Raw genomic sequence first — 26,799 nt, forward strand, 5'->3', positions numbered from 1 at the left:
TCACTGGCACTGTCCGAACCCAGAGTTATTAATGTCCTCATTGACTTTTCTGTGGCACTCATCCCTGAGAGCTTCTGGGATATGAATGAGTTTCTCTTCCCAACACCCCGCGAGATGAGTAGTATCCCCACTTACCATCTGGGAAACGGCGATGCAGAGAGATTAAGGTCACCCCCCGCAGTCCCAGCACCCGAGTGCTAGCGGGTGCTGGGATCCTGTCATTCAGCTGAGCTCTGCAGTCCTGGTCCCCACCTTAACCACAAGACCCTCCCTGCTATTCCTGCCAGCCCCTGCCTCGTTCACTCCGCACCTTCCAGCTCTGCAACAAAGGAGGCAGGGTCCTACCACAGCTGCCTTCGCTCCCTGCATAACAGGGATCCAGGCCTGGAGCAAGGCCAGCCAGCGCCCACCCTGGGACGGGGTCCTGTGGGTAGAACCGATGCGACCGTGTCACTAAAGAGCGTCTCTTAATGCAGATGCACCAGGCAGCAGTTACGGACGCCCGGGTAGCCGCTGTTCCGGGGTTCCCGATTCACCTGGGTCGCTGCAGGGAACGGGGCAGAGGCTCAGCAGGAGGCGCTGTCCCCGGCCGGTCGTGCTGATCCCAGGGCACCCTGGGCGGCAGGGAAGGAGACGGTGGCTCAGAAGCCGGTGGTCCCCCGGCACAATCAGGGCCGCCCCCCGTGCCCCAGTGCTAGGGGGCGCTGCGCTGCCGTCCCTAAGTGCAGCTCTGAACCTGAGCTTCCGGCTGCTCGTGGTCATTTGAGATCCTGTGGGCGGAGGGGGACAAAGCTGGAGTCTCGGTTAAATCCGGCCCCGGGGAGGGACAGGCCAGCAGCAGAGAACTGCCCCGGCCCGAGCTGAGAATCAGCCACGATTGACAATCTACCCATCGGTCCACCCCCATCAGCCCCTCGTCGGTCCATTTGTCCATCCACCCCCATCACCCCCTCTGTCCGTCCATCCGTCCACCCCCATCACCCCCTCTGTCTGTCCGTCTGTCCGTCCACCCCCATCACCCCCTCTGTCCGTCCGTCCGTCCACCCCCATCACCCCCTCTGTCGGTCTGTCCACCCCCATCAGCCCTTTGTCGGTCCATTTGTCCGTCCACCCCCATCACCCCCTCTGTCCGTCCATCCGTCCACCCCCATCACCCCCTCTGTCTGTCCGTCCATCCGTCCACCCCCATCACCCCCTCTGTCTGTCCATCTGTCCGTCCACCCCCATCACCCCCTCTGTCCCTCCGTCCGTCCACCCCCATCACCCCCTCTGTCCGTCTGTCCACCCCCATCAGCCCCTCTGTCAGTCCATTTGTCCGTCCACCCCCATCACCCCCTCTGTCCGTCCATCCGTCCACCCCCATCACCCCCTCTGTCGGTCTGTCCACCCCCGTCAGCCCCTCTGTCGGTCCGTCTGTCCACCCCCATCACCCCCTCTGTCGGTCTGTCCACCCCCATCACCCCTTCTGTCTGTCCGTCCGTCCACCCCCATCACCCCCTCTGTCAGTCTCTCTGTCTGTCCTCCCCCATCACCCCCTCTGTTGGTCTGTCCACCCCCATCACCCCCTCTGTCTGTCTGTCCGTCCACCCCCATCACCCCCTCTGTCGGTCTGTCCATACGTCCACCCCCATCACCCCTTCTGTCTGTCCGTCCGTCCACCCCCATCACCCCCTCTGTCAGTCTCTCTGTCTGTCCTCCCCCATCACCCCCTCTGTTGGTCTGTCCACCCCCATCACCCCCTCTGTCGGTCTGTCCATACGTCCACCCCCATCACCCCCTCTGTCTGTCCGTCAGTCCACCCCCATCACCCCTTCTGTCGGTCTGTCCACCCCCATCACCCCCTCTGACCATCCGTCTATCCATCCCCATCTCCCCCTCTGTCCATCTGTCCACCCCCATTAGCCCCTTCTGTCCATCTATACATCCCCATTCAGCCCCTATGTCCATCTGTCTATCCATTCCCATACACCCCTTTGTCCGTCCATCTATCCATCCCCATTCACCCCCTCTGTTCCCGTGTCTATTCATCCCCAGTCACCCCCTCTATCTATCCGTCTATCCCATCCCTACCCACACACTCCCTCACCGTGGGCTGTGGCCAGGGCCCCTCCACCCTGTCAGCCCCATACGATTCCCATGCTCTGGTGCTGCCATGAGTCGCAGGCTGGGGGGGGGATCCCCGAAGCGCCCGCGTGCACCGATGCCAGCAGCTCCCCGTGGCAGAGACTGTTAATCATCCCCGTCTGCCAGGGATGCTCCGCGAGGGGGTTCTCCAGCCAGGCCCGGCCCCCCCCCCGGCCCCCACCCAGGCTGGACCCACGCTGGGCACTCAGCAACCTCTGGACAGTCACACAGAGCAGGGCAGGGACAAGGCAGGAGGACACAGTGGGGGTCTGTGAGTCGGGTTTGGGGGGCACCGGCAGGGCTGTGATGGAGGATTCGAGGCTGGGCTAACGGGGGCTGCGGGTTGGGATTGGGGGGCACCGGCAGAGGTGAGGGTGCAGGAGCCAAGGCTGGGATAACGGGGGGCTGTGGGTCGGGTTTGGGGGGCACCAGCAGAGCTGAGGGTGCAGGAGCCGAGGCTGGGATAACGGGGGGGCTGCGGGTCGGGTTTGGGGGGCACCAGCAGAGCTGAGGGTGCAGGAGCCGAGGCTGGGCTAACGGGGGCTGCGGGTCGGGTTTGGGGGGCACCAGCAGAGCTGAGATGGAGGAGCCGAGGCTGGGCTAACGGGGGGGCTGCAGGTCGCGTTTGGGGGGCACCGGCAGAGCAGAGGGTGCAGGAGCCGAGGCTGGGCTAACGGGGGCTGCGGGTTGGGATTGAGGTGCACCGGCAGGGCTGTGATGGAGGATTCGAGGCTGGGCTAATGGGGGGCTGCGGGTCGGGTTTGGGGGGCACCGGCAGAGCAGAGGGTGCAGGAGCCGAGGCTGGGCTAATGGGGGGCTGCGGGTCGGGTTTGGGGGGCACCGGCAGAGCAGAGGGTGCAGGAGCCGAGGCTGGGATAACGGGGGCTCTGGGTTGGGATTCGGGGGCACCGGCAGAGCAGAGGGTGCAGGAGCCAAGGCTGAGCTAATGCGGGGCTGCGGGTTGGGATTGGGGGGCATCAGCAGAGCTGAGGGTGGAGGACCCAAGGCTGGGATAACGGGGGGCTGCGGGTCGGGTTTGGGGGGCACCGGCAGAGCAGAGGGTGGAGGAGCTGAGGCTGGGCTAATGGGGGGCTGCGGGTTGGGATTGGGGGTCACCAGCAGAGCAGAGGGTGCCAGAGCCGAGGCTGGGATAACGGGGGCTGCAGGTCGGGTTTGGGGGGCACTGGCAGAGCTGAGGGTGCAGGAGCCGAGGCTGGGATAATGGGGGGCTGCGGATCCGATTGGGGGGCACCGGCAGAGCTGAGGGTGGAGGAGGCAAGGCTGGGATAACGGGGGGCTGCGGGTCCGGATTGGGGGGCACCGGCAGAGCTGAGGGTGGAGGACCCGAGGCTGGGATAACGGGGGGCTGCGGGTTGGGATTGAGGGGCACCGGCAGGGCTGTGATGGAGGATTCGAGGCTGGGCTAATGGGGGGCTGCGGGTTGGATTTGGGGGGCACCGGCAGAGCTGAGGGTGCAGGAGCCAAGGCTGGGCTAACGGGGTCTGCGGGTTGGGATTGGGGGGCACCAGCAGAGCAGAGGGTGGAGGAGCTGAGGCTGGGCTAATGGGGGGCTGCGGGTTGGGATTGGGGGGCACCAGCAGAGCAGAGGGTGCCAGAGCCGAGGCTGGGATAACGGGGGCTGCAGGTCGGGTTTGGGGGGCACCAGCAGAGCTGAGGGTGCAGGAGCCGAGGCTGGGCTAATGGGGGGCTGTGGGTTGGGATTGGGGGGCACCGGCAGAGCTGAGGGTGCCAGAGCCGAGGCTGGGCTAACAGGGTCTGCGGGTTGGGATTGGGGGGCACCAGCAGAGCAGAGGGTGCAGGAGCCGAGGCTGGGATAACGGGGGGCTGCGGATCCGATTGGGGGGCACCGGCAGAGCAGAGGGTGCAGGAGCCGAGGCTGGGCTAATGGGGGGCTGTGGGTTGGGATTGGGGGGCACCGGCAGAGCTGAGGGTGCAGGAGCCGAGGCTGGGCTAATGGGGGGCTGTGGGTTGGGATTGGGGGGCACCAGCAGAGCAGAGGGTGCAGGAGCCGAGGCTGGGATAACGGGGGGCTGCGGATCCGATTGGGGGGCACCGGCAGAGCAGAGGGTGCAGGAGCCGAGGCTGGGCTAATGGGGGGCTGTGGGTTGGGATTGGGGGGCACCAGCAGAGCAGAGGGTGCAGGAGCCGAGGCTGGGATAACGGGGGGCTGCGGATCCGATTGGGGGGCACCGGCAGAGCAGAGGGTGCAGGAGCCGAGGCTGGGCTAATGGGGGGCTGTGGGTTGGGATTGGGGGGCACCGGCAGAGCTGAGGGTGGAGGTTTCTCACTCAGAGCTGCGCTTGGCCTCCCCCCAGTCTCGGGATTAGCCGGATCCCATTTCACCGAGGGAGGCAGGGACATGTCGCTCGTGCTCAGATTTGTGATTTACGCTCCTCGATGCTAATGAGGACACGGAGAACGGCCTGTTCCCAGCGAATTCGGCTAATCCTCCCAGCCGTGCTGCGATGCCCAAATAATGGCAGTGCGGCACCGACAGGCCGGATCCCCCCTCGCCTCCCCAAGCAGCTCCCCTCCGGCCCAGGCCCTGGGATCGGCAGAGCAGGGGGTGCCAGGGCTGGGATGGCAGGGGGCTGCGGGGCGGGAGTGAGGGGCACCGGCAGGGCGGGAGGGGGTGAGCCCAGAACCCAAATCCAAAACGTGCATGTGCCATTAACCCTCCCCCCGGCCCACACACTTCCTCTGGCTCTCGTCAAACTCTGGCCTCAGCCTCCAATCGGGGGGGGGGGGGTTATAAAGAGCCCCAAGCTGGGACCAGGGTGGAGGCGGGAGAGGGAGCAAAACTGCAGAATTTCTAATCCCCCCCCCACACACAACCCCAGTCCTGCCCCCTCCCCAGCTCTGCCGGTGCCCCTCACTCCCGACCTGCAGCCCCCTGCTAGCCCAGCCCTGCCCCCCTGCCCCCAGCTCTGCCGGTGCCCCTCACTCCCGACCTGCAGCCCCCTGCCAGCCCAGCCCTGCCCCCCTGCCCCCAGCTCTGCCGGTGCCCCTCACTCCCGACCTGCAGCCCCCTGCCAGCCCAGCCCTGCCCCCCTGCCCCCAGCTCTGCCGGTGCCCCTCACTCCCGACCTGCAGCCCCCTGCTAGCCCAGCCCTGCCCCCCTGCCCCCAGCTCTGCCGGTGCCCCTCACTCCCAACCCGCAGCCCCCTGCTAGCCCAGCCCTGCCCCCCTGCCCCCAGCTCTGCCGGTGCCCCTCACTCCCGACCTGCAGCCCCCTGCCAGCCCAGCCCTGCCCCCTCCCCCAGTTCTACCGGTGCCCCTCACTCCCAACCCGCAGCCCCCTGCTAGCCCAGCCCTGCCCCCCCCCAGCTCTGCCGGTGCCCCTCACTCCCAACCCGCAGCCCCCTGCTAGCCCAGCCCTGCCCCCCTGCCCCCAGCTCTGCCGGTGCCCCTCACTCCCGACCCACAGCCCCCTGCTAGCCCAGCTCTGCCCCCCTGCCCCCAGCTCTGCCGGTGCCCCTCACTCCCAACCCGCAGCCCCCTGCTAGCCCAGCCCTGCCCCCTCCCCAGCTCTGCCGGTGCCCCTCACTCCCAACCTGCAGCCCCCTGCTAGCCCAGCCCTGGGCTCTCAGTCAGTCTGAAGCTATCTGGGGCTGCAGACATTAACCCTTTCTGTGCCACCCACCACCATCTTCCCCACTTGAATCTTTGCACCGGACCTGGCTCCCCGCTGAGCTGCGCTGAAGGCTTTGGACGGTGCCTGGTGGGCAAATGGCGGGTCCCTGAGCTGAGGGCAGGGTCCCAGCCACACCACCGGGGGGCTGATAACAGGGGCTTCGCCGAGACAGGTTTGTGCCCCACTGCTGAGGGCCCTGGGGCAATCTACATGTGACACGGTGCTGTGGGATATTGGGGGTACCTGCCCCCTCCCCGCAATGCCTGGGGCAGCTGCCTCTCACTGCATGGAAAGATTAAAGGGAACTACATTTCTCACTCTCCCTACAACACCTGGAAAACCACAGCCCTGCCAATCACTGGCTGGGAGCTCCGAGCTGGCAGTGCAGCCTAGTGGGTAGGGCTCTGCCTTGGGTCTCAGGACTCCTGGGTTCTCTTCCTGCCTTTGCTTGGTGACCTTGGGCAAGTCCCTTCCCATCTCTGTGCCTCAGTTTCCCCTCCATTTAAAGAGTGAGCTCTTTGGACCAGGGACTGTATCTGCGCAGCGCCTGACACAACGGGGTCCTGATCTTGGTCGGGGTCTGTGCAGTGTCCTGCACAACAGAGGACCTGGTCTCAATCACAGCCTCTAGGAGCTCTTGAGAGACTCGTGCAAATTGCCCTTTGCTTGGCTACTGCTTCACGGCCTGTTACAAAGATGGATCCCCCCCCCCCCCGCACCCCAACGTGGCACTGTTTGGTAGGAAGATCGCAGCCTCACGGTGTAGTTGGCAAATACCGAGAAAGAACATGCCCACAGGGCCCAAAGTGGATGGGCTGGACCATGGAGAGTGGGGCCGGTGCTGCATGGGCAGAAATTGAAACTGACCAGCAGCCGGAAGTCCTGGGAGCCCTTCACAGCCGCCCCCAGGGGCTGCTCATGGGCCCTTCAAAGCTGCCCCACCCTGTCCTGATGCTGCAGGGAAAGGTCTCTGTGCTCACAGCGGGGTGCGACGGGGGGGCTAAAAGGATCTGTAATAATGCCAAGTATGTGGGGGGGGAGAAAGGGGATTAGGAGCGTCTGTTCGCTGAAAGGGGGCAGATTCAGAACTGACCAAAGAAAATCCCCTTTTCACACCAGGTGGCATTAGCCTGTGGAACTCTCTGCCATTGGATGTTGGCGAGACCGAGAACCTAGCGAGCTTCCAAGGGGGATTGGACGTTTCTTGGAGAAGGAGACGATCCAGAATTAATCGGTCCAGCCAGCGGCGTATTGGCAGGGAGATAAAGCCTCCTGCTTTGAGGCTTAAGCCGATCTCTGGCTATTAGTGTCCAGGCTAAAACCTGATGTGGGGGCAGATTATCTCCCAGCTGCCACTGCAAGGTTCTTACACTTTCCTCTGCAGCAGCTGGCCCCTGTCAGAGGTGGGACGCTGGACTAGATGGGCTGTTCTGGGCTGGAAATGTTTTTATTCATCTCCACAGGAAATTGATTCATAGTTTCCCAGGCCAGAAGGGAGCATTGTGATCATCGAGGGCGACCTCCTGCGTAACACAAACCCTGGGGCTTCCCTGGAGTCATTCCTGTTGGAACCAGAGCAGGGCTTTCAGGAAAACAGCCATTGGGGAGTCTGCTAGTGTAGACAGAACCTGCACAGGCCAGCCTCGATCAGGGCGCTACAAACCCACCAAGGGTCTTGCTGGATGCCCCTAGCCGGTGGTGGGAGGCTGATGTCACTGCCGAGCAGGGGCGGGGATCGATGCTCCAGTAGTGAAGGAGAATGGATGGGGGAGGGAAGGCCCAGCTCCCAGAGCACGAAGCAACGTGACTCTCGTCTGTCCTGTGTGGTTCAGTCTCTCTCTCCAGGGTTAGAGCCGTGTGTGCCGTGCACTGGTTTGCTGTGATGGGGTCTGTTTTATATGCCTGGGCTGCACTTCTGGCAGAAGGCTGGTTGGAGGAACGCACCCAGCTCCTTGTGCAGGATGTTTGGGCTGGTCCGTAGTTCATGTGGCAGGTAGTTCCAATGTCCCAACCAGCCCCTGACAAAGTTCTGTCTCCTGTAGACACGAGCTTTACCCTGTGGCTAGAAAGTTCCTCTCTGCTAAGAGCAATGATCATGCTGGAGGGGACCCATGTGATGTCCTAACAGCAGAACTGGGACATACAGAGATTCCCAGCGGCCAGAAGGAACTATTAGAATTAAATGATCTAGTCTGGCCTCCTGGATATCACAGGCCAGAGAATTTCACCCAGTTTCCCCCTGTATTGGGCGCAATAACTAGCCCAATTCCTAGGTTCCTAGGCAAGAACAGCCAAGGCCAGAGACTCAATCCCTGGGCCACTTGTTCCAATGGAAAATTCCCCCTCCCTGGTAGAAATTCACACCTGGTTTGTCCCATTGGATCTGGAGTGGCACAAGCTGGGTGTGAGCAAGCCCTGAACCGGTGATGCGTGGCACAGCCAGTTGTGTGACACACTTGCAAATAACCCGCCGAAGCCAAATGTATATTGTCTGAAGACAAAACAGTATGAAAAGGAGACCTACCCCGGGCTGGATCGGCACTGGGGGCTTCAGCCCGGGACCTCGGATTTTGAGGGCACCCCCGAAATACGCACCATTCACTGCATTGCTCTTCAGTTCCTATCTCACAGCGTATTCCCCGTGCGCGGAAGATACACCCCCTAACCCCCCACGCATTTACAGGACACGTTAGCGAGTGTGTGAGACCTCATCTAAGATCCAGCCCGCCAGGTGGTTCCAGCTCGTGAGCTTGTTGTTCTGGTCTGGACCTTTCTCGGCTGTGTTTTGGCTGCTGGCGTTCTGGGTATCGGTCTGTGATGGTTGTGCCAGGGCCGGATATTCATGCATTTTGCCTTTGCAAGTTTCCCTCTCCGCTTAGGTCAAGTGCTGAGCTGGCCTGTTGCGAGGTATTGTGGGGGATAGCGGTGAGCAGCACTGTGGGAAAACCGATACAGTCCAGCTGGTATAACTGGCCAACACTCATGCCTACAGTATTCGTGCTGTGCACCTTACCGCGCGGTAATGGGGGGTGCGGGATGGGATGTGGGATGGCAGCTGGCGTGCGGTCAGGCCCGCTGCCCCACACACCTGTGGTTAACATGGCCCCCACCCCATCCTAGGCCTTTACCCTTCCAGCACCCCTGGGCGGCCAGCCAGTGCTAATAGTCCCACTGGGGGAAACTGAGTCACAGAGCGACTCATTCACTCACCCCGGGAGGCTGTGGCTGGGCAGAAAATTTAACCTAGGTCTCCTGTCACAGACTCACACGCCAGCCAGTGTGTCCCCTTCTTCTGTGAGATGTGCCGGCAAACGCTCTGCCAGCCCTGGATTGTTATTGCGAGGTGATGCTTCCAGGACCTTGTCATACCCAGAGCCAGCTGCAGCGTCTGCGTGGCCTGTCGTGAGTGGGTTTCTGGCAGCACACAGAGGCTCCAGCGTGGCAGGTACTGCACAGAAACACGGTCCCTGCCCCAGCAGCTTTCAGGGAAACTGAGGCACAGAGCCAAGAAAGGACTTGCCCTAGGTCAGGTCTCATGGGGAAAGCACAGCGCCCCCTAGACCTGTTCCAGGGGGAAAAGCAGCCCCTTCCAGAGCCACCTGCCCCCTCCGTTTCCTCACTCTCCCACCCAAACGCTAACCCCACCTTGCGGCCCCTCAGCACGCCACAGTGACAAGCCCGGGTGTCGTCTGCTGTGGGTGACAACGGCTGTGTAATTGGCAGGTGCCCGCTGTAATGCGGAAGGTGTCTCTCTCCTGGTGATGGAGTTTATTGGCTCCAGCCTGGTTGAACGGTTGAGTGTAGCAATGTAACCGTCGCCTGCTAGAGTATCAGTCCTGACCCGGGGATCCAGGAGCAGGCCGGGGCTGCGAGCGGCCGGGCAGAGACAAGACATAAACGCAGGCCAGGCCGTGTGCCCAGCAGGGTCTGCCTGCAGACAGCACCCAGCCCCCCAGATTTCGATGGACCCAGCTGATTGCCAGCAGGACCCACCCCTGAGTGCTGCCTGGGAGCCCCAGGAAGGGGCAGATCTCCTGATCCTGGAAAAGGTGATTTGGGGACACTGGATCTCTGGGCTCCTGGGACCCATGGCTAAGTGTGGGAAGGACGGCGGAGCCATGGTTAGATTGTGGGAGGAGCTCGGAGTCAGGACTCCTGGGTTCTATCCCCAGCTCTGGGAGAGGAGTGGGGTCTAGTGGGTGAAGCAGGGAGCTGGGAATCAGGACGCCTGGGTTCCAGTCTCAGCTCTGTCACCCACTTGCTGTGAGAGCTTGAGCAAGTCACTCCGGTGCCTCAGTTTCCCTGTTACTGATAAGGCCTCGCGTGCAGGGTTGCTCACTGGCTGCAGGGCGCTTGGAGACCCGTGTGAGGGCTGGGCACTAATCCTGGCCCCCAGGGGCGCTTTAGCGGCTCACTGAGGTGATTAGATGCCTTTCATTCCCATTCCAGGAGATTTCATTTCCCTGAGTCATGGCTTTCAGGGGGGCAGAGCCGCCGGGTGGGATCGGAGGCAGCTCTCTTAGCTCACCACGGGGTCCATAGTCTAGCCTCAGCTGGGGGGCCGAGGCCCAGAGTTTCCCAGCATGCACCAGCACAGCCAGGTCTGTAGTGGTGCATTGTGGTAGACTCCCCGGGGTGCCCCGCAGTCGCCGGGGGGGCCAGGCCCATTCCCTGGGCTGTGAACGGCTCCCGCCAGCGGCCAGTCTGCCGTAGCCACGCGGCTAAAGCAGTCCCTGTCCAGGCTGCGGCTCCTGGCGTGGCCGGCTCGACATAGTCGCTCTCTGGGCATAGACCGCGGCGGGTCCAGCTGGGGTCTGTGGGTGCAATTGGAGCAGCAGGCAGATGGGACCCTGGCCGGTGCCACCATCTCGGCCCTTCCCTGCCCCGGACAGCTCCTTGTGCATCTCCCCATGGTGTGGATACTGTGCCCTGCGGTGAGCGGAGGATTTACCCAGAATGCAATGCTGCCCCCCGTGGTGCCGTGGGACCCCTGGGTGTGCGCCCTGCCCACTCGCTGAGGCACTGTGGGATGGCAGCTGGCGTGCGGTCAGGCCCGCCGCCCCACACGCCGCAGGAGAGCGCCGTGAATTGCTAGGCCAACACGGGTGCGCCTGGTAGTGTGGACAGAACCTTCCTAGGGGAGCCGGGACCCGAGGCCGAGTCCACCCGCCCCATTGTGACAGCTCCCTGCTCATGGCTGCAGCCGGGGGGCCCCTGCCTGGGGCGGTCTGCAGGGCCCGGCGGGGGCTCCGGGCCAGAGGGCAGGGATTAGCTGGCAGCAGGGCTGTGCCCGCCCGCAGGCGCGGGGGAGAGCAGGCGGTCCAGCCTGCAAATAGCTCTCGCCCGCTTCCGGGAGAGCCTTAGCAGAACATTGTGTTTCCTGCATAATGAGGAGACTAAATCCAGCCCCGGCGACTCCTCGCCCTCCCGTGCCACATATGGGAGCCAGGAGTGCCAGGCCACGCGGCCACCGGGACGGGGGGGCAGAGCCACACTTCCCTTCTAACGGCTGTGGGGCACCGTGCCATGGGGGAGGGCAGCACCCACTGTCTTGGCGGGGGATAGAGGGGCCGGGGGCATCATCGAGGCGCGCTGAGGGGAGTGGGCAAGGGGGGGCTTGTATCCCTGTTCACCACCTGTCTGTCTGTCCCCGTACATCCCCCTCTTTCTGTCCGTCTATCCCTGTACACCCCCTGTCTGTCTACTGGACGGGCAGCCTGTCAGATCCTATCAGCTCAGCAGGGGGCGCTGTGCTGCAGGGAGCGGGGTGGGGGCTCGGTAGGGGGCGCTCTCCTCATGCAGTCAGCGCTGACCCCAGTACCCCAATGTGGTGATAGGGGGCGCTGTGCTGCAGTTTCTGGTTTTCGCACAAAGGGTCGAAGCAAAGCTGTGACTGTCGTTAAAGATCCCTTGCAATAACCCGGGTGTAAAATTCTCTCCTTCCGTAAATCCTCAGCCCGTCCCTGTCCTGCGTGATAGGAACTAGGGCTGACAGCCAGAACTCCTGGGTTCTATTCCGGCTGTGTGAGGGGAGTGGGACCTAGAGGAGGCAGAACCTGGGCATCAGGACTCCTGGGTTCTGTCCCGAGCTCTGGATGGGTTGTGCCATTTGAGGAGGGAGGCTGGACTCGTGGGAGAGGAATGAGATTCAGTGGTTACTGCAGCGGGATGAAGTTCTGAACTCCTGGGTTCTGTTCCCAACTCCGCTACTGACTTCCCTCGGGGCAAGTCACTCTATGCCTCAGTTTCCCCATGGCAGTAGGAACTTTACGAAGCCGTTGGAGCTGTCCGGATAGATTATTATACACCGGTCTAGTTAAAATGGTGCAACCCCCTCCTGCAGATGCAGTCACGCTCGTGTAAATGTGCTTATTTCTGTGTAACTCTTCCCCTTCGGGCGGGGGTGAAGGGTACAAGCCAGTTTAGCTGTGTCCACCGTAGAATTTGGATCACTATCACTGTCGGTAAAATAATCACACTCCTAGCTCCCCTGGTGATGCTGGTGCAAACTCTGTCTATAGCTAGCCTGGGCAGGATTCCATTTTCATCCAGAGATGTTGGCAAACGTCCATTTCACCGGACACACACGAACCCGCGAAAAAAACCCCAGCGAGGATATTTAGAGGCGAAGTAAGAAATATGCTGCTTGCGAAGGTTTGATTTAAGGCAATTTACTGGGTGTGTTTTGAGATGTGACAGTGACAATGTGCGTTGGAATGGTTATAAACTGGTTTGAATCTCAACCTCTACTGTCATCAGAGAATTATTGTCTTTCACACACCCCCATAATTTCCCACGAGTGTGAAAACTGAAACGGATAAAACTGGGGGGGGGAGCAGGGGAGGAAGAAATGGTTAAAAATAAACATTGATCTTATCTGTCGAAACTATACAAAAATGGACTTCTGCCAAGGCTAGCTATAGGCCAGGCATTGCTGACACCTTCTGTAGTTTGGCCAGAACAAAATCATTGTAAAAACCCACGGTAGCTGCAATTGGCACTGGGGTTTTCATTTGAGTTAAGCTAGCTTGAGGGAGCTAACTTGATTGCAAGAAAGCTACCTGCTCCCTCCTCCATGTGGACTGCTAGACCATGTCCACTGCGTTGGCTACCCCGGCTCGTTTTTCCGTGTAACCTAAGCTGTGAATATATTTGATCTATGGGCCAAAACGCCTAGGGGATGAAGCCCCGAACTGGGACTCTATTCCCAGCTCTGCCACTGGCCTGATGGATAACCTTGGGCGAGTCACTTTCCTGCCCTCTGCCTCAGTTTCCCAATCTGCAAATTGGTCCTGCCCTCCTTTGTGAAGGGCTTTGAGATCTACGGATGCTGGGTGATCGATGAGAGCTAGGGATTATTGTTATTCTAAGAGGGGCGGTGGGGGGGAGGTAGGTTAGACCTGCTGCAGTTTTTGCACCAGTATAATGATGTCGCACGGAGTGATTTGTCCCAGAGACAGTTATATCAACACAGCCTTAAAAACCCAGGGCCTAAAATGGGTTTGCACAAGACAATGTGGATTTTCAGCCCATGCTAACTGGCTGAGTAGGAGCAAATTCAACACAACCAGTTAGTGCAGGGGTGGGCAAACTACGGCCCGGAGACCGCATCTGACCCTCCAGACATTTTAATCCGGCCCTCAAGCTCCCACTGGGGAGCAGGGTCCAGGGCTTGCCCTGCTCTGGTGCTCCAGCCAGGGAGCAGGGGAGGCTTGCCCCACCCCGCGTGGCTCCTGGAAACAGTGGCATGTCCCTCCTCCAGCTCCTACACGTAGGGGCAGCCAGGGGGCTCCGCCCGCTGCCCCTGCCCCACGTGCCATCCCCGCAGCTCCCATTGGCCGGGAACTGCAGCCAATGGGAGCTGCAGGGGTGGCGCCTGTGGAGGGGGGCAGCGCACAGAGCTGCCTGTCCGTGCCTCCACATAGGAGCTGGATGGGGGACATGCCGCTGCTTCTGGGAGCTGTTTGAGGTAAGCTGCTTGAGGTAAGCGCCACCCAGAGCATACACCCCTGACCCCCTCCCACGCCCCAACCCCCTGCCCCAGCCGTGTTCCCCCTCCTGCCTTTGAACCCCTCGATCCCAGCTCCTGCACCCGCAACTCCTCATCCCCAGCCCTATCCCAGAGACCGCACCCCGAGCTGGAGCCCTAACCCCCTCCCACACCCCAACCTCCAATTTCGTGAGCATTCATGGCCCGCCATACAATTTCCATACCCAGATGTGGCCCTCGGGCCAAAAAGTTTGCCCACCCCTGAGCTAGTGCCTCAGAGCAGGTCTAGACTAGGTGTATTTTAAAAAGGGATTTGCTCACATGTTTTAGAAGTCCAGTGTGGACAGGCCAGGTTGTCTTTCAGCTCATGTCTCTGCTTTGCTGTCCTAGGCTTCATCCTGACTAGCTAATGTGGGTAAAAATACAACTTGCCTGGTCTAAATGATGTTAGCTAACATGGGTTAAAACAAGCCTTCTATCCTTATCTAGACACGCCCTTAACTAGCTGATGTTAGCAACCACGTTTTAACGACAGAGATTGAAATCAGAGAAATCAGCTCTAATTGGAAGCGCAAGGGGGTGAGGTGTTGCTTCTTTAACAGAGGCATATTTTCTCCCAGCTGCTCCTTGGGTGTTTGAGTTCAATAGCCATCACCAGTACTAAATGCAAACTCTGCTCCTGGTTTATCCGTGACTTTGAGTGCTCATTTGCACCAGTGTAAGGAGAGTGTGAAACTGCTGTGTTTGACGTACACCATGCCCTGGTGTAAAAGGGCAAAGCAGTGGGAGCGTCAGACCCTGGGATTTGAAACAGCTCAGATATTTTTTCAAACCCACTCACTTCCCAGCGTGAATGAGCTGTGGTGTGCGTGGAATCACTGCTCTCAGAACCCGGTCTGATCCCTAGTTTTCCACAGAGACACCCAGAGGGGACGGGACTCGAATTTCAAGCAGGAAAACCAACCATTTCAGGCTTTCTTTGCCTCGGATAAAGCAGGGACGACCCTGATTTCCCAGCTCAGTTCCAGGACTCCTTCAATACACGGTGCCTTAACCACTCGCCCGGGGCTGTCGATTGCCCCATGCCAGGACGCCGGGCTAGATGGGCCCGCTGGCAGCTCAGCGGGGTGCCGCTGCCATTCGCACAGGCTGGGAGAGCACAATGTTTGCGGGGGGAGGGCGGCTGGGCCGGGATGTGGCTGACAAGGGCTCGTTTCTCTCTGGGCACCCCCAGATCCGGGGGCAGGGTGGATGCAGGTGGGTTTGATTTTGCCTGATGAGCAGCCGGGGGCTTGATTGCTGATTTCAAAGCCATCCCGCTCCCCCTCTCTTTGTCCCCCTCCCCCCTTTGCCTCCCCCTCCACCCTCCAGCTCCCCCCAGCCTAACATGGATCTGAGTGTCAAGGAGCTGCGAAGATGAGCTGTTACCATGGAGATGCGTCACGGGTTCTAGAGTAAGGGCCTTTGTCAGTAAAGATCCCACTGTCAAACGGGAGGGGGGCTTGCCGGGGAGCCAGGACTCCTGGGTTCTCTTCCCAGCTCCAGGAGGGGAGTGAGATCGGCTGGGTAGAGCTGGGGGTGGGGTGGGGTCAGAAAGCCAGGACTCCTGGGTTCTCTTCCCGGCTCTGAGAGGGGAGTGAGGTCTGCTGGGTAGAGCCAGGGAGTGGGGGCGCTGGGAGTCAGGACTCCTGGGTTCTATTTCCGGCTCTGGGAGTGGAGGGAGATTGAGAAAGGCAGCAGGGACTCCTGGGTTCTCTTCCCCACGCTGCCATTCACTCACACCCAGGGTGAGCTGGAGTAAGTTCCCCGACCCTCCGCGGGAAACCAGGGCATGTGATCCGGAGCCCACCCACTAAAGAGCTCGGCGGCGTGGTGAAAGGACCAGAGGGAGAGCTCCAGCAGGCTACCAAGGCCGGAGGGCCGGCTACTCACCCAGGGCCGGCCCGTGGCCAATAGCACAATCCACCGCTGCGGCTTTGCTGGATCGTGTGCCCCACTCATGCAGCGTGACGTCGTCCCGTTAATTGTGGCTTTTAATTGCAAACCCTGGCGGAGCTGCAGGGGCGAGTCTGCCTGGAAGGCTGTGCTGTGCCCGCTGGCCACGTGGCGAGGGCTGCGGTGGAGGAGACTCTCTTGCCCTGGGAGGAAGGATTGTGAGTGGAGCCAGGATCCACAACGGCCCCCTCGCCCTGCGGCGGTCCTATCCAGTGCATGTCCCCTCAGATAACCTCTCCACGCAGAGACTGGACATAGACTGTCGGTTCTTGGGGGCGGGGCCTGGCACAATGGGGTCCTGATCCGTATTGGGGGCTCCTGGGTGCTGCCACATTACAAATGGATCACGATCCCTGACTCTGACCTAGCCCTTTTCATCAGTCGGGCGCCAAGCACTTTACAAAGGAAGGTCAATCGCATTATCCCCTCTTTACAGCGGGGGAAACTGAGGCACAGAGCGGGGCAGGACTTGCCCCAGGTGACCCAGCAGGCCGGCGGCAGAGCCGAAAATAGAGCCCAGGGCTCCGGAGTCCCAGTCCTAGGCCACGCTGCCCCGCCCCAGAATAATAAAGAATGGTGCCAACTGAGCTCAGCACCCGTTGTGCCAGGGGCTGTACAAACATAGCAAGAGATGGCAGCGTTGCCAGCCCCGGACATGAACCGGGCCCCCGACACTGTGAGACGGGCTTAAAAATCATGAGATTTGTTTTACAAAATAGCAATGAATTCGGGTTTCTTTTTTTCTCCTCTGAAGCCAGCTTTTCCCTGCTGCCCTCAGGGCCACAGGAGCCAAGGTTCTTCTGCTGGGGCTTGAAACCCCTCACCACCGTGGTACTAAGGCAATCCCAGCCCCTAAGAATCCCCTTCCCATAGTATCTGAGTCCCCCTGTGCGATAGGGCAGGACTGTTATCTCCATGTTACCTATGGGGAAATGGAGCCACAGAGAGACTCCCGCAGGGGTCACAGAGAATATTTGCCGTGGAGGAGAGCCCATTTCCCCATAGCCCGTCTTAGCACCCTAGCTGCCTTACTCTAAGCCCAGCATCGTCCTTCTAACAGACCAAGAGAGGATTTGCAAATTGCAGGAGAAATGGGAGTACAAAGCAGTGAATTGATTCACCCGGCCTGCTGGTGTTAGCGGTGGGATTTGAGCCCAGATTTCCCGCATCCTGCCCCAGGTTGCTTTACCACATGACCACGCTGCACTTGAGTTTAAAATCTCCTCTCAAATAATTCCCGTCCCACCCACCCCCCGTTCAATATTTACATCCTTCAGCTACTCCCAGACAATTATCTGAGCACTCCTTAGCCGCCGTCTAGCCAAGCTAGTCGTGTTTAGTTCTTTTAATCTCCCCTTGTAATTTAATCCTCCGAGACCCTTAATAATTTTCGCTGCACTGCTCCAAATTCCCTCTCATTTGACGGCAGCTTCCGTGCCGCGGAGCGCAGAGGCAGGATCCAGGCTGGAAGGGTCCCTGGAGAGGGGTGACGGGGGGGACCGTCCCGCCCACCGGGCACTGAGATATGGCATGTCCTAAAATAGCCCCGGCCCTGTGGCTGGAGCAGCCGGACAGGCACACAGGGGTGCTGCAAAAGGCCCAGCCCTTCGCTGCAGGGCTAAAAGGTCGTGACCCACTGATGCAGGTTGGGCTTGTGGGTCAGATGCTGGGAGTCAGGAGAGCTGGGCTCCATTCCTGCTTTGCCACTGACTCCCCATGCAGCCTGGTGTGAGTCACTGCGTCCCCTGGTGCCTCAGTTTCCCCTTCTGTAAAATAAGGGGGTATGATCCTTCCGTTTGTCTGTTGCGGTGAGCTCTATAGGGTAGGGACAACCTCTCACTGTGTCTGTGCAGCGCCTGGCACAAGGGGGCCCTGATCTTATTCGGGGTCTGTGCGGCACCTGGCACAATGGGGCCCCCCACATCCTGGTCACAACCTATGCCGTAGAAAGGAGCCTCTTGTATGTGCAGACTTAGCAGCCCCATTGCAGGCTGTGGGGAGTTTCCAGGGAGCCGCTGTTGCTGGGTCAGGAATCCAGGGCTCCGAAAGCCAATAAATCTGTTGGTGCTGGAGTAGGAGATTTCCAGGCACTTGTTCATCTCGCTGCCCTTTGCTGGGGCTTTCCAGGGAGCTTGGGAGGCACCTTTGCGAGGAGAAGCTAAAGCAGGGACATGCCGCAAGCAGGGTGTGGGGGGATGAAACCCACTTTGTGGCCCCAGGATTAGTTTTGGGTTCCAAACAATGTATTGCACCCTAATGGAGCTAGGGTGCTTTATAAATTGAGCATTGCAGCCAGCTCTGGGGTGGGGTGTGGTTGCTCTTTAACAGCCATGCAGTAACACTGTATGAGACTTGCCTGCCCAGCATTGAAAGGCAGCCACCTCTGGTGTGGAGAATGGCAGCTGCTTTTCAGGATGTATTGACACTACACAGGGACCTCTTGGCCAGTACTGAGATTCTGCCACCTCTGGGATGGGGCACAGCCAGAGTATAAGCACACAGTACTCAAAAGTCACTCATTCAGAGCAGAGAAAAACAGCCACCTCTGGGGTGAAGCATGGCAGCTGCTTGGCAGCACACAGAGACACCACATGGGGGTCATTCACCCAGCACTGAGGTTCCACTGCCTCTGGGGTAGGGCTCACTCAGCAGCTGTTTAGCAGTCACAGGGATCCTGAAATGCAGCCACTTCTGGGGTGAGGCGTGGCAGCCGGTTCACTGCCACCCACCATCACTGTCAGACACTTTAGAACAAGAACAAGTGGCTATTCCACGGGAAGAAGCGACAGGGGGGAAATTAGGGGACCAGGATTGTAGAATTAATGCTAGAATTTGGCCTGGACCCCTCAGTTCCCGCTCCGACTCACTGGGAAAGGGCTCTGATGCAGGGCCCTCATCTGAGCGATTTGCTTGGCCCTAGCTAGGTCACCATGGTGATCATTTTGCCCCACAGCGATCCCTGCAGTAGTGTGAGGGTCCCGTTCTGGTTTTTCCTGATAACGATCAGGACCCGACTTGCATCTATCAAGGGTCCCAAAGCGTTCGCATCACCAAAACCTTCCAGGTCGCCTGAGTGTTGGGCCCACCTTCATTAGTTTCATTCTACCGAGGCACAGAAGGGGGCAAAGGGGGGAAACCGAGGCACAGAAGGGGGCAAAGCACTTGCTCGTGAGTCACACCAGGATGTGGCAAGGGAACCCAGGAGGCCAGATGCCCAACCTCCCTGCTGTGACCACTAGACCCAGCTCCCCTCCAAGAGCCGGGAATAGAACCCAGGAGTCCTGGCTCCCAGCTGCCTGCTCTAACCAATAACCCCTACTGCTCTCCCCCGAGCTGGGGCCAGAGCCCAGGCATGTGTTCTGCCTGCCACACACCACACCCCGCCCCTCCCAGCGGACCTGCTATAATTTGGCAGTTTTAGATGTAATTAGGCAGTTTCTTAAACCGCGATGTCTTCGCCCAAGAGACCGAGCCGCCTCCTGGAGAGACCAGGAAGCCGTAATTAGGAGAGCCTTGGAAAGCTCCACTCACATGGGCTGCCTGCACGCCAGGCCCTGCTCCTGCCGCCGGGCGGGAGGGAGAGATGCGTGTGGATGGCACAGCCGGGGTCCTGCTGGCCAGGGCTCCAGGCCACGGGGGACCTCCCAGTGTCCGGGATCCCTCGCCAAACCCAGCGTCACTCAGCCTGGCCTGTTCGAACTGCTACGCCCCAGCCCTCTCCCAGAGCCAGGGAAAGAACCCAGGAGTCCTGACTCCCAGCCCTCCAGCTGTAACCACTAGATCCCATCTCTGGTTAAGCAGGGATGAGCTGGGCCCGCAGATGGTGGGGAGATCCGCGGCCTGTCTCTAAGGGGCGAGCCCAGGGGCTCTCCCCTCACAGTCGGTGCTGACCCCAGTGCAGTGCTGGGGGAGGGAGGGGCTGGTTTGCCATCTCCCCGTGCCCGGGGACTGGGAGATGAGTGGTTAGGACATGCTGGCAGCAAGATATAGCCGGGGGGAGGCCCTCCTTCCCAGCACACGCTGTTCTTCCCAGGCTGTGATATTTGGGGGGGGGGCAGCTCCACCCCCAGCCAGCCTCCTTTGTTCTCCACTCAGGGGCTGGGAAATTTATGAGAGGCTCAGACACCCATGCGCCCCGCCCTCCTGCTGGCCCATGCCGCGGGCCCATTGCTATGTGTTGGCATCCCTGGCTTGGCTCAATCCCAGGTGAATGACTAGAACCCCCTGCTCCGGGGGCGCTGCTGGGGCTGCCCTGTCCTCAGCGCCCCCCCATGCCCCCAAGAGCTGCCTATCTCTGACCTTCCCCCCCAATCCACCCTCTCTCCTGCCCAAGTGTCATCCCCCACAACCCCAGTGCAGGGCTCTGGGGGCCCCTAGCCCCATTCAGTGCTATGAGGCCTCCAGCAACAGCTGAGAGGGACAGAGCTCTAGTTTTATGTGACTATAGAAGCTCTGAGAGCCTTACCCCTACCCCCACCAGAGTTAGGAAGGGCTCTTCTTCCCATATCAGGGGTGGAGAAACTGAGGCACAAGGGGAACTGACCCAAGTTCACTCAGCAGAGCTGGGAGTCGACCCTTAGTCCTTACTCATCTTCCCCTCCCATAGCCAGGGATGGAACCCAGGAGTTCTGACTCCCAGCTCCCCTGCTCTCCACACTAGCCCGCCCCCCCTCCCCTCCGCAGGCAGGGGGAAACGGGACCCAGGAGTCCTGTCTGAAGCCAGCTCTGTGATCCAGCACTCTGCTCTTTGCCCAAGGTGGTTCCACCTTCATGGCTCAGCTGTTCTCCCCCAGGGCCCCCTCGAGTCGCCAGGGTCCCCCGGGGCCAGTGAGTCGCTGCGTGGGAGCTCTGACACTGATGAGCGCAGAGGCCCCAGCCGAGCCGTCGGGCAGGAACCTGCAGGGGCTTTGCCAGCCGGGGCACTGGAGCCTGGCACGCAGCTGTCAGCACTGCCCTGGGGGAGCTGGCATTACCCGCCCGGCTGGGCCCCCGGCCCGCGTCCCCCCCGGAGCAGCACTCCCCACTAAGGCACAGGAGCACCAGAGCTGGGGAGGGAACCCAGGAGTCCTGGCTTCCAGCCCCCCTCTTCTGTTACCACGACACCCCACTCGCCCTCGGAGCTCACAGAGCTGTGTCAGCCCATTATTAACCCTTCCCGTGCCAGGGTTGGCCCTACCTGGCTGTGGACTTGGGGAGCCAGGGGGCTGGGTGTTGCCAATCCCTGCCCTGGAGAATAGATGGGCTGGGGCGGGGGGGCACCCCTGTTAGCCCCCGGGTCAGAGGGGGGACTCCCCTCGCCAAAGGTGGTGTTACTGATGTGGGAGATGGAGGAGGGGGCTCTTGCCGCGCTTGGGATGGGGTGAACCCCGCAGCCCCCCCCCCAGCTTGTTTCATGGCTTCTCCCCGCTCCCTCCCCCAGGCTTGCCGTCTGCCGGATCGTCCCTCCTGTGTGATGCCGGGAGAGGCCCCGGGCTCGGGCCACTGAGAGCCCTGCCAGGGAGCGAGTGTGCCGATCGCCCGGCCGGCGCCATGGCCCGCCTCGCCCACGCCCTCTGGAGCCTTTGCGTCACCACCATCCTCGTCACCTCAGCCACACAAGGTAGGACGGGGGCTCCACAGCGGGTGGGGGAGTATGGTGGGAGAGGGGCTCTGGGGATCTCCAGGGCGCGCCCGATCTCCAGCTGCACCAGGGACGCAGATAGACCCTGGGTTCCCCCGAGATCTGCAGCCTGCATTGCCTAGTGTCACCACTAGGGGCTGCTGAAAAGCCTGCCCCCCTCCCCCTGCAGTGCCCCCCAGAGGGGAGACATGTCCCCCAGTGCTCGCAGGGATAGGGAAAGGGGGGCGCTGCAGGGCTGGGAGGGGGAGCGGAGGGACACTCCTGGCTCTTTGGGGGGTGGGGGGTTGTGGTCCCATGGGGGTCTTGGCTTCTTAGATTCTACCATCCAGCTTCAGGGTCCGACAGCGTCAGTGGGGAGAATATTGCCATGGGTGCCCCCCAGCTGTGCAGATCCCCTCGGCCCGACCCACAGCCCCTGCCCTGGGCTCCTCCTCTCCCCAGCTCTGCTGGTGCCCCTCAATCCTGACCCACAGCCCCCTGCTAGCCCAGCTCTGGTCTCCCCCCACCACAGCGCCTCTGTAAGGAAGAAGCAGATGCAGGGAGGAAGATTCTCTTGTGAGCCACGACTGGCACAATGGAGGCCCTGACCTCGGTCAGGGTCTGGGCAGCACCTAGGGTTGCCAACTTTCTAACGGCAGAAAACTGAACACCATTGCCCCATCCCCTACCCCACCCCTTCTCTGAGGCCTCGCCCCCTGTTCACTCCATTCCCCCCTCCCTCTGTCCCTCAATCTCCCCCACCCTCACTCACTCGCTCATTTTCACAGGCTGGGGCAGGGGGTTAAGGTGCGGGCTCCGGCTGGGGGTGTGGGCTCTGGGGTGGGGCCAGAAATGAGGGGTTCAGGGGACGTGAGGGGGCTCCGGGCTGGGGCAGGGGGTTGGGGCGTGGAAGGGGGTGAGGGGTGCGGGCTCCAGGCTTACCTCAGGGGGCTTCCTGGAAGTGGCGACATGTCCCTTGGCAGCTGGGAGGAGGCATGGCCAGGCGGCTCTGCACGCTGCCTCCACCCGCAGGAACCGCCCCCGCAGCTCCCATTGGCTGCAGTTCCCAGTCGGGGTCTGGGCAGCGCCTGGCACAAGGGGACCCTGATCTCATTCACCACCCGCAGTACCCTCCAAGCTGTTACCATGAGTCCCTGGCTGGTGTCTCTGACTCCTTGCTGTTCAGACAGCGCCCTGCTCGCTCAGGGTCAGTTATTATCATTAAGCGCTTGTGCCTGGATTGCCCACGCTCTGCTCAAGGGCGATCTGGGGGCGCTGGGTTCCCTGTGCGGGTGGGTCCCGCTGTCCAGCTGTTAACCCTTCGGGGTGCAGCTGAGCAGGGGGAGAGCTAGCGGAGAGCCAGAGGGGGCATCTTTGGGGGGCTCCCATGGGGGGCTTGAGATCCCCAGATGCTGCCATCCCCTGCGTTGTTCCTTTGCTCTACTCCTCCATCCCCCCCCCCCTTTCCAGCCGGCACCCCGTGAGGCGCTCGCCCCGGCCTGCCACAACGGGAACTCTGGGCAGGGCGTCCAAAGGGGGGCAGGGTGCCAGGCCAGGAGACTTCAAAGAGGACATGGGGAGGGGCACATGGGACCCAACGGGTAATCTGGTCCCTTTCCAGCTTCGATCAGGGCGTTGAGCAGAGGGAGCTGAATGCAGGGGTGCCGGGGGGAGGGGTTATATGGGGGAGGGGAGAGCCATGACAGGCTGCAGCCCAATGTCGGCTACACCTGGCTCAGGGGAGAGCAGGAGCTGGGTTTGGTGGAGTTACTCCAGATTTACACCCAGGTCTAACCGAGAGCAGGATCTGGGCTTACTATGGAGTTAGTCTGGATTTACACCCCAGAGAAGTTTCAATTCGGCTCTATCCCTGGGGCTCCAAGGTTTCTGGGTGACATTAATGAGAGCCACCAGGTCTGGTGGTCGGGTGAGTCAGCAGAGCAGCTCTGTGAAGGCAGCCCAGCCTCACCAGCTGTCAGGGAGGGAGGAGATGGAAATCAGGATAGTGGGGGATGAATCTGTGCTCAGAAGAGCGAAACAGGGAGCCCTGGGGCCCCAGTGCGGGTGGGGCAAGGGGTAGACATAGAACAGGTCACCAGAGAGAAACGTCCCCTTGCTCTAGATGGTGGCTCAGGTTCTGGTGGTGTGTAGTGGATAGAGGGTGGGTGGGAGTCAGGACTCCTGGGTTTCATCCCCAGCTCTGGGAGGGGAGTGGTGTCTAGTGGTTAGAGCATGGCGGGGAGGGGAGGCTGGAAATCAGGGTTCCTGGGTTGTATCCCTGGCTCTTCCACTGTCTTGCTGAGTGACACTGGGCAAATCATTTCCACGCTCTGTGCCTCAGTTTCCCGTCCTCTTTAGTTTGGGGTAGGGACTGTCTCTTGCTATCACTGGGGGAAACCATGTTATGGGAGCAGGTGGGGGGCTTGTTAAGAGGACACAGCAGAGATGAAAGAGCATGGAAGGGGCTGAGTGCGCTTTGCACGGGACCCTTTGCACAGACTTACGGCTGCCTCGTCTCACCCCACCCCCACCCCATGGGTAGCGTTGTCATGGTCCCCACGCCAGGGAGGGGGGTGGTAGGTGGGGGGTGGGGGAGATTCCTGTTTAATCTGATCATCTCAGCGCATTCTGCTTCCGCTTCTAAAGTTAGATCCCGGAAGAGACGGCGGAGGAGGGGAGGAAGGTTTAAAACTAGGACTCTACTGTGAGTGAGGGGGGCTGGGCCCCAAGGCTTGGCTTGCCCCCAGCCCCACCGGAGAGCAAAGGCTGAACATGAGGCTGATGGGACTGATCCACCACTAGGGGGCGCCGTTCTGGGGACTGAGCTAGGTCGTCAGTATCACATCTGCAGAGGGCGTGGTCGTACGCACCACACGCCATGGTGTGTTCCTGTATCCCAGGGGCAAAGTGCGTCTCAGATATTATTGTTATTCCCATTTCAACCAGAATCACTGGAGAATCCCCACTGGCTGGGGGAAGTGTAGGGCATAGGACACAGAGCTGAGTGGTTCAGATTGTGCTCACCAGAGGGCAGTGTTGTGGAGACACAAATGCCTGCGCCCTAACCCCTACAGCCCGTGGACACAGAGCCCAAGGCCCACCCATGCACAAGAACATACAGAGAAGTACACACACACTCATATCCAGGCAAATGGACACACAGGCATGCATGCACAGACAGTTGCACACACAAATGGACAATTGCACACACAAACGCACCCCTTTGCCCACACAAACACATGCTCCCCCACCCCCACATCAAACACTCACAAAGACCCGCTCGCACGCTCCAGCCCCCCACAATTCACCCAGCCTGTCCCCCCCTCCCTCTTTCTCCCCTGTCAGGCCCCGTGCTCACCACAGGGGCCCGGGCCAGAGATGGCTCCATTCTCCACTCCCTTTGAGGGGTAGCTGCCAAGGTCGGGGGAGCATGAGCAAATCTCCCATAATGCTCCTGCCATCCCTTTAATCACCTGCCTGGCTCTGTCTCCTGCGGCTCCCGCTTCAGTCCCTGGCTCCTGGGGTTTCAAGCCCTGGCCTCGGGCACCTTTGTGTTGTTCTAAGCCGCCAACAAGGGGAGACGGGGGGGCTCACACCATGGCCCATTGTCTGCACTGCCCTGTCCCCCGCCCCGCTCCTCAGGATGCTGCAGGGCCTGACGCCCGGACCCCCATCCTCCCCCCATCCTCCACCAGTGCCATAAAAGGGCTGCACGTGGCCCCCTGAGAATCCCCTCCCCCCCGATTTGGAAATAGTGTAAGGGCCCTGCACCTGCCCTGCTCCCAGATCCTGGCATTGAGGGTGGATCAGGGGCGTGGCCAGGGCACCCTGGGTGTGGCTATTATCTGCCCCAGGGACAGAGCCCTTAGGGACAGGAGCACTGGGAATCTCTGCCTTGGGCTTCAGGAAATGGGATGGGGGCAGTTGTGGGGAGACGTGGCAGGGATCGCAGACGACAGGCGTTTGGGATGGAGGTTGTTCCAGGATCCCCACCAGGGGAGGTGGCTGAGGTGTAACACACTAGCTAAATACACTGTGCTCCCGCCCCATAAGGGCAGCGGCTGGTCCACATAGGGGATAACAACCTCCTTCAGCTGCCAGCTAAAGAAGTAGGTCTTTTAGCTCACATGGTAGGAGCTCATATGCTTTTAATGCTGGAGGTCCCAGGTTCAACCCCCTCCTGCCCCATTGGCCAGGGTGGGCACCATCCCCCTCCCTGTCTGCCCGTATTGGACAGGGGACAAATCCCAATTTGTGAACGTCCCCCATGACAGGAATGGCCAGAACAATGTGGGGAATCTCAGGCCAACCAGCGCCTCCTGGTGGTGGGTCTGGAACCAGCCGCAGCCAGGGCTCCCCAAAGGCCTGGCAGAAGGAGGCTGGTCTCCTTGGTTTCCTTCCCGTACCACTGCCAGGGCACGAGCTGCCAGCCCGCCTGCGATCCCAGCTGCCCCAACCTGGAGGGAGGGGGCCCCCCACTGTGCACTGCCTCTGCCCTTCCCCTTCTCTGTTCACAGCACTGCGTGGCAGCAGAACACCTGGGTTCTGTCTGCAGCTCTGGGAGGGGAGTCTAGTGGTTAGAGCGCATGCCGACTCTTAGACCTCCCTTCACCCCCCTCTCTGCTTCTGCCCCACCTGTGTATGTGGCGGGGGGGGGGGGGATTACATAGGCAGCAGAGCAGCCATGTTGGTAGCCAGTCCCCACCTTCTCTTTGGGGGCACAGTCCCCCCTCCTCAGGGAGCCTCCCAGTCCGCGCCCCCTGTCCCCTCAGCAGGACTTGAACCCACAGCCTGCAGCTCTGGAAAGGAAACACTCTCCCCTATCCGCCAGTGGAGGCAGTGCCAGGCGCTGCCTGCAGGGGGCAGATGCTGCTGAGAGGGGCAGCAGCATGTGTCTGTGCAGCCAGCCGCCCCTTGAGGCAGCGCCCCCTGGTGCGCGCATCAGGCAGTGCAGCTGCTTCTTCCGGCCTGTTCTGTTCCATTGGCCTTAATGCAACCCGGCTGTTTGTCCCACTGGGGAGGCGAGCAGTGGGGAGATCCACAGCCTGCCTCAGGGTCACACAGCAAGTTAGTGCAAAGCCGGGAACAGAACCCAGGCCCCAAGCTGCCCCCAACCCCCCGCTCTAACCCCTAGACCCCACTCCCCTCCCAGAGCTGGGGATAGAACCAGGAGTCCTGGTTTCCTCTTTAAAATCCCTCTGGGTGGTTTTAATTCTCATCTCTCCTCCCGGCTGGTCCTTGTGACACGGGAGATGGGGGGGGGGGGGAATTCGGAGGGATTGCAGGGAATTTGCTCAGCACATTGGCGAGACTGTCGGCTCAGCCGCTGCCTGAAAGTGGGTCACGGGCGGTGCGGGGAGCTGAGCGCGTGGTGAGAGACGTCTGGATCTGGGCAAAACATCCTGCCACACGTGAGCCTTAAAATGCAGCCCTGGG

At 60.8% G+C, this 26,799-nt stretch overlaps 1 protein-coding gene across 4 annotated transcripts in view; it reads left to right on the plus strand.

The window, feature by feature from the left end:
* The window catches only part of ADGRL1 (adhesion G protein-coupled receptor L1), a 101,803-nt gene that overhangs the window by 16,794 nt on the left and 58,210 nt on the right, over nt 1-26,799 (plus strand). For all 4 annotated transcript variants that reach the window (XR_012155691.2, XM_073318301.2, XM_073318297.2 and 1 more), the window contains exon 2: nt 21,184-21,363. Coding sequence is in view for 3 of the 4 variants with exons in the window: in XM_073318301.2 (XP_073174402.1) it covers nt 21,294-21,363 (70 nt within the window). In the remaining variant the exon portion in view is untranslated. The remainder of the gene's footprint in view (nt 1-21,183; nt 21,364-26,799) is intronic.

Source organism: Lepidochelys kempii, chromosome 20 (genome assembly GCF_965140285.1).
Source record: "Lepidochelys kempii isolate rLepKem1 chromosome 20, rLepKem1.hap1, whole genome shotgun sequence".
Taxonomy (NCBI): Eukaryota; Metazoa; Chordata; order Testudines; family Cheloniidae; genus Lepidochelys; species Lepidochelys kempii.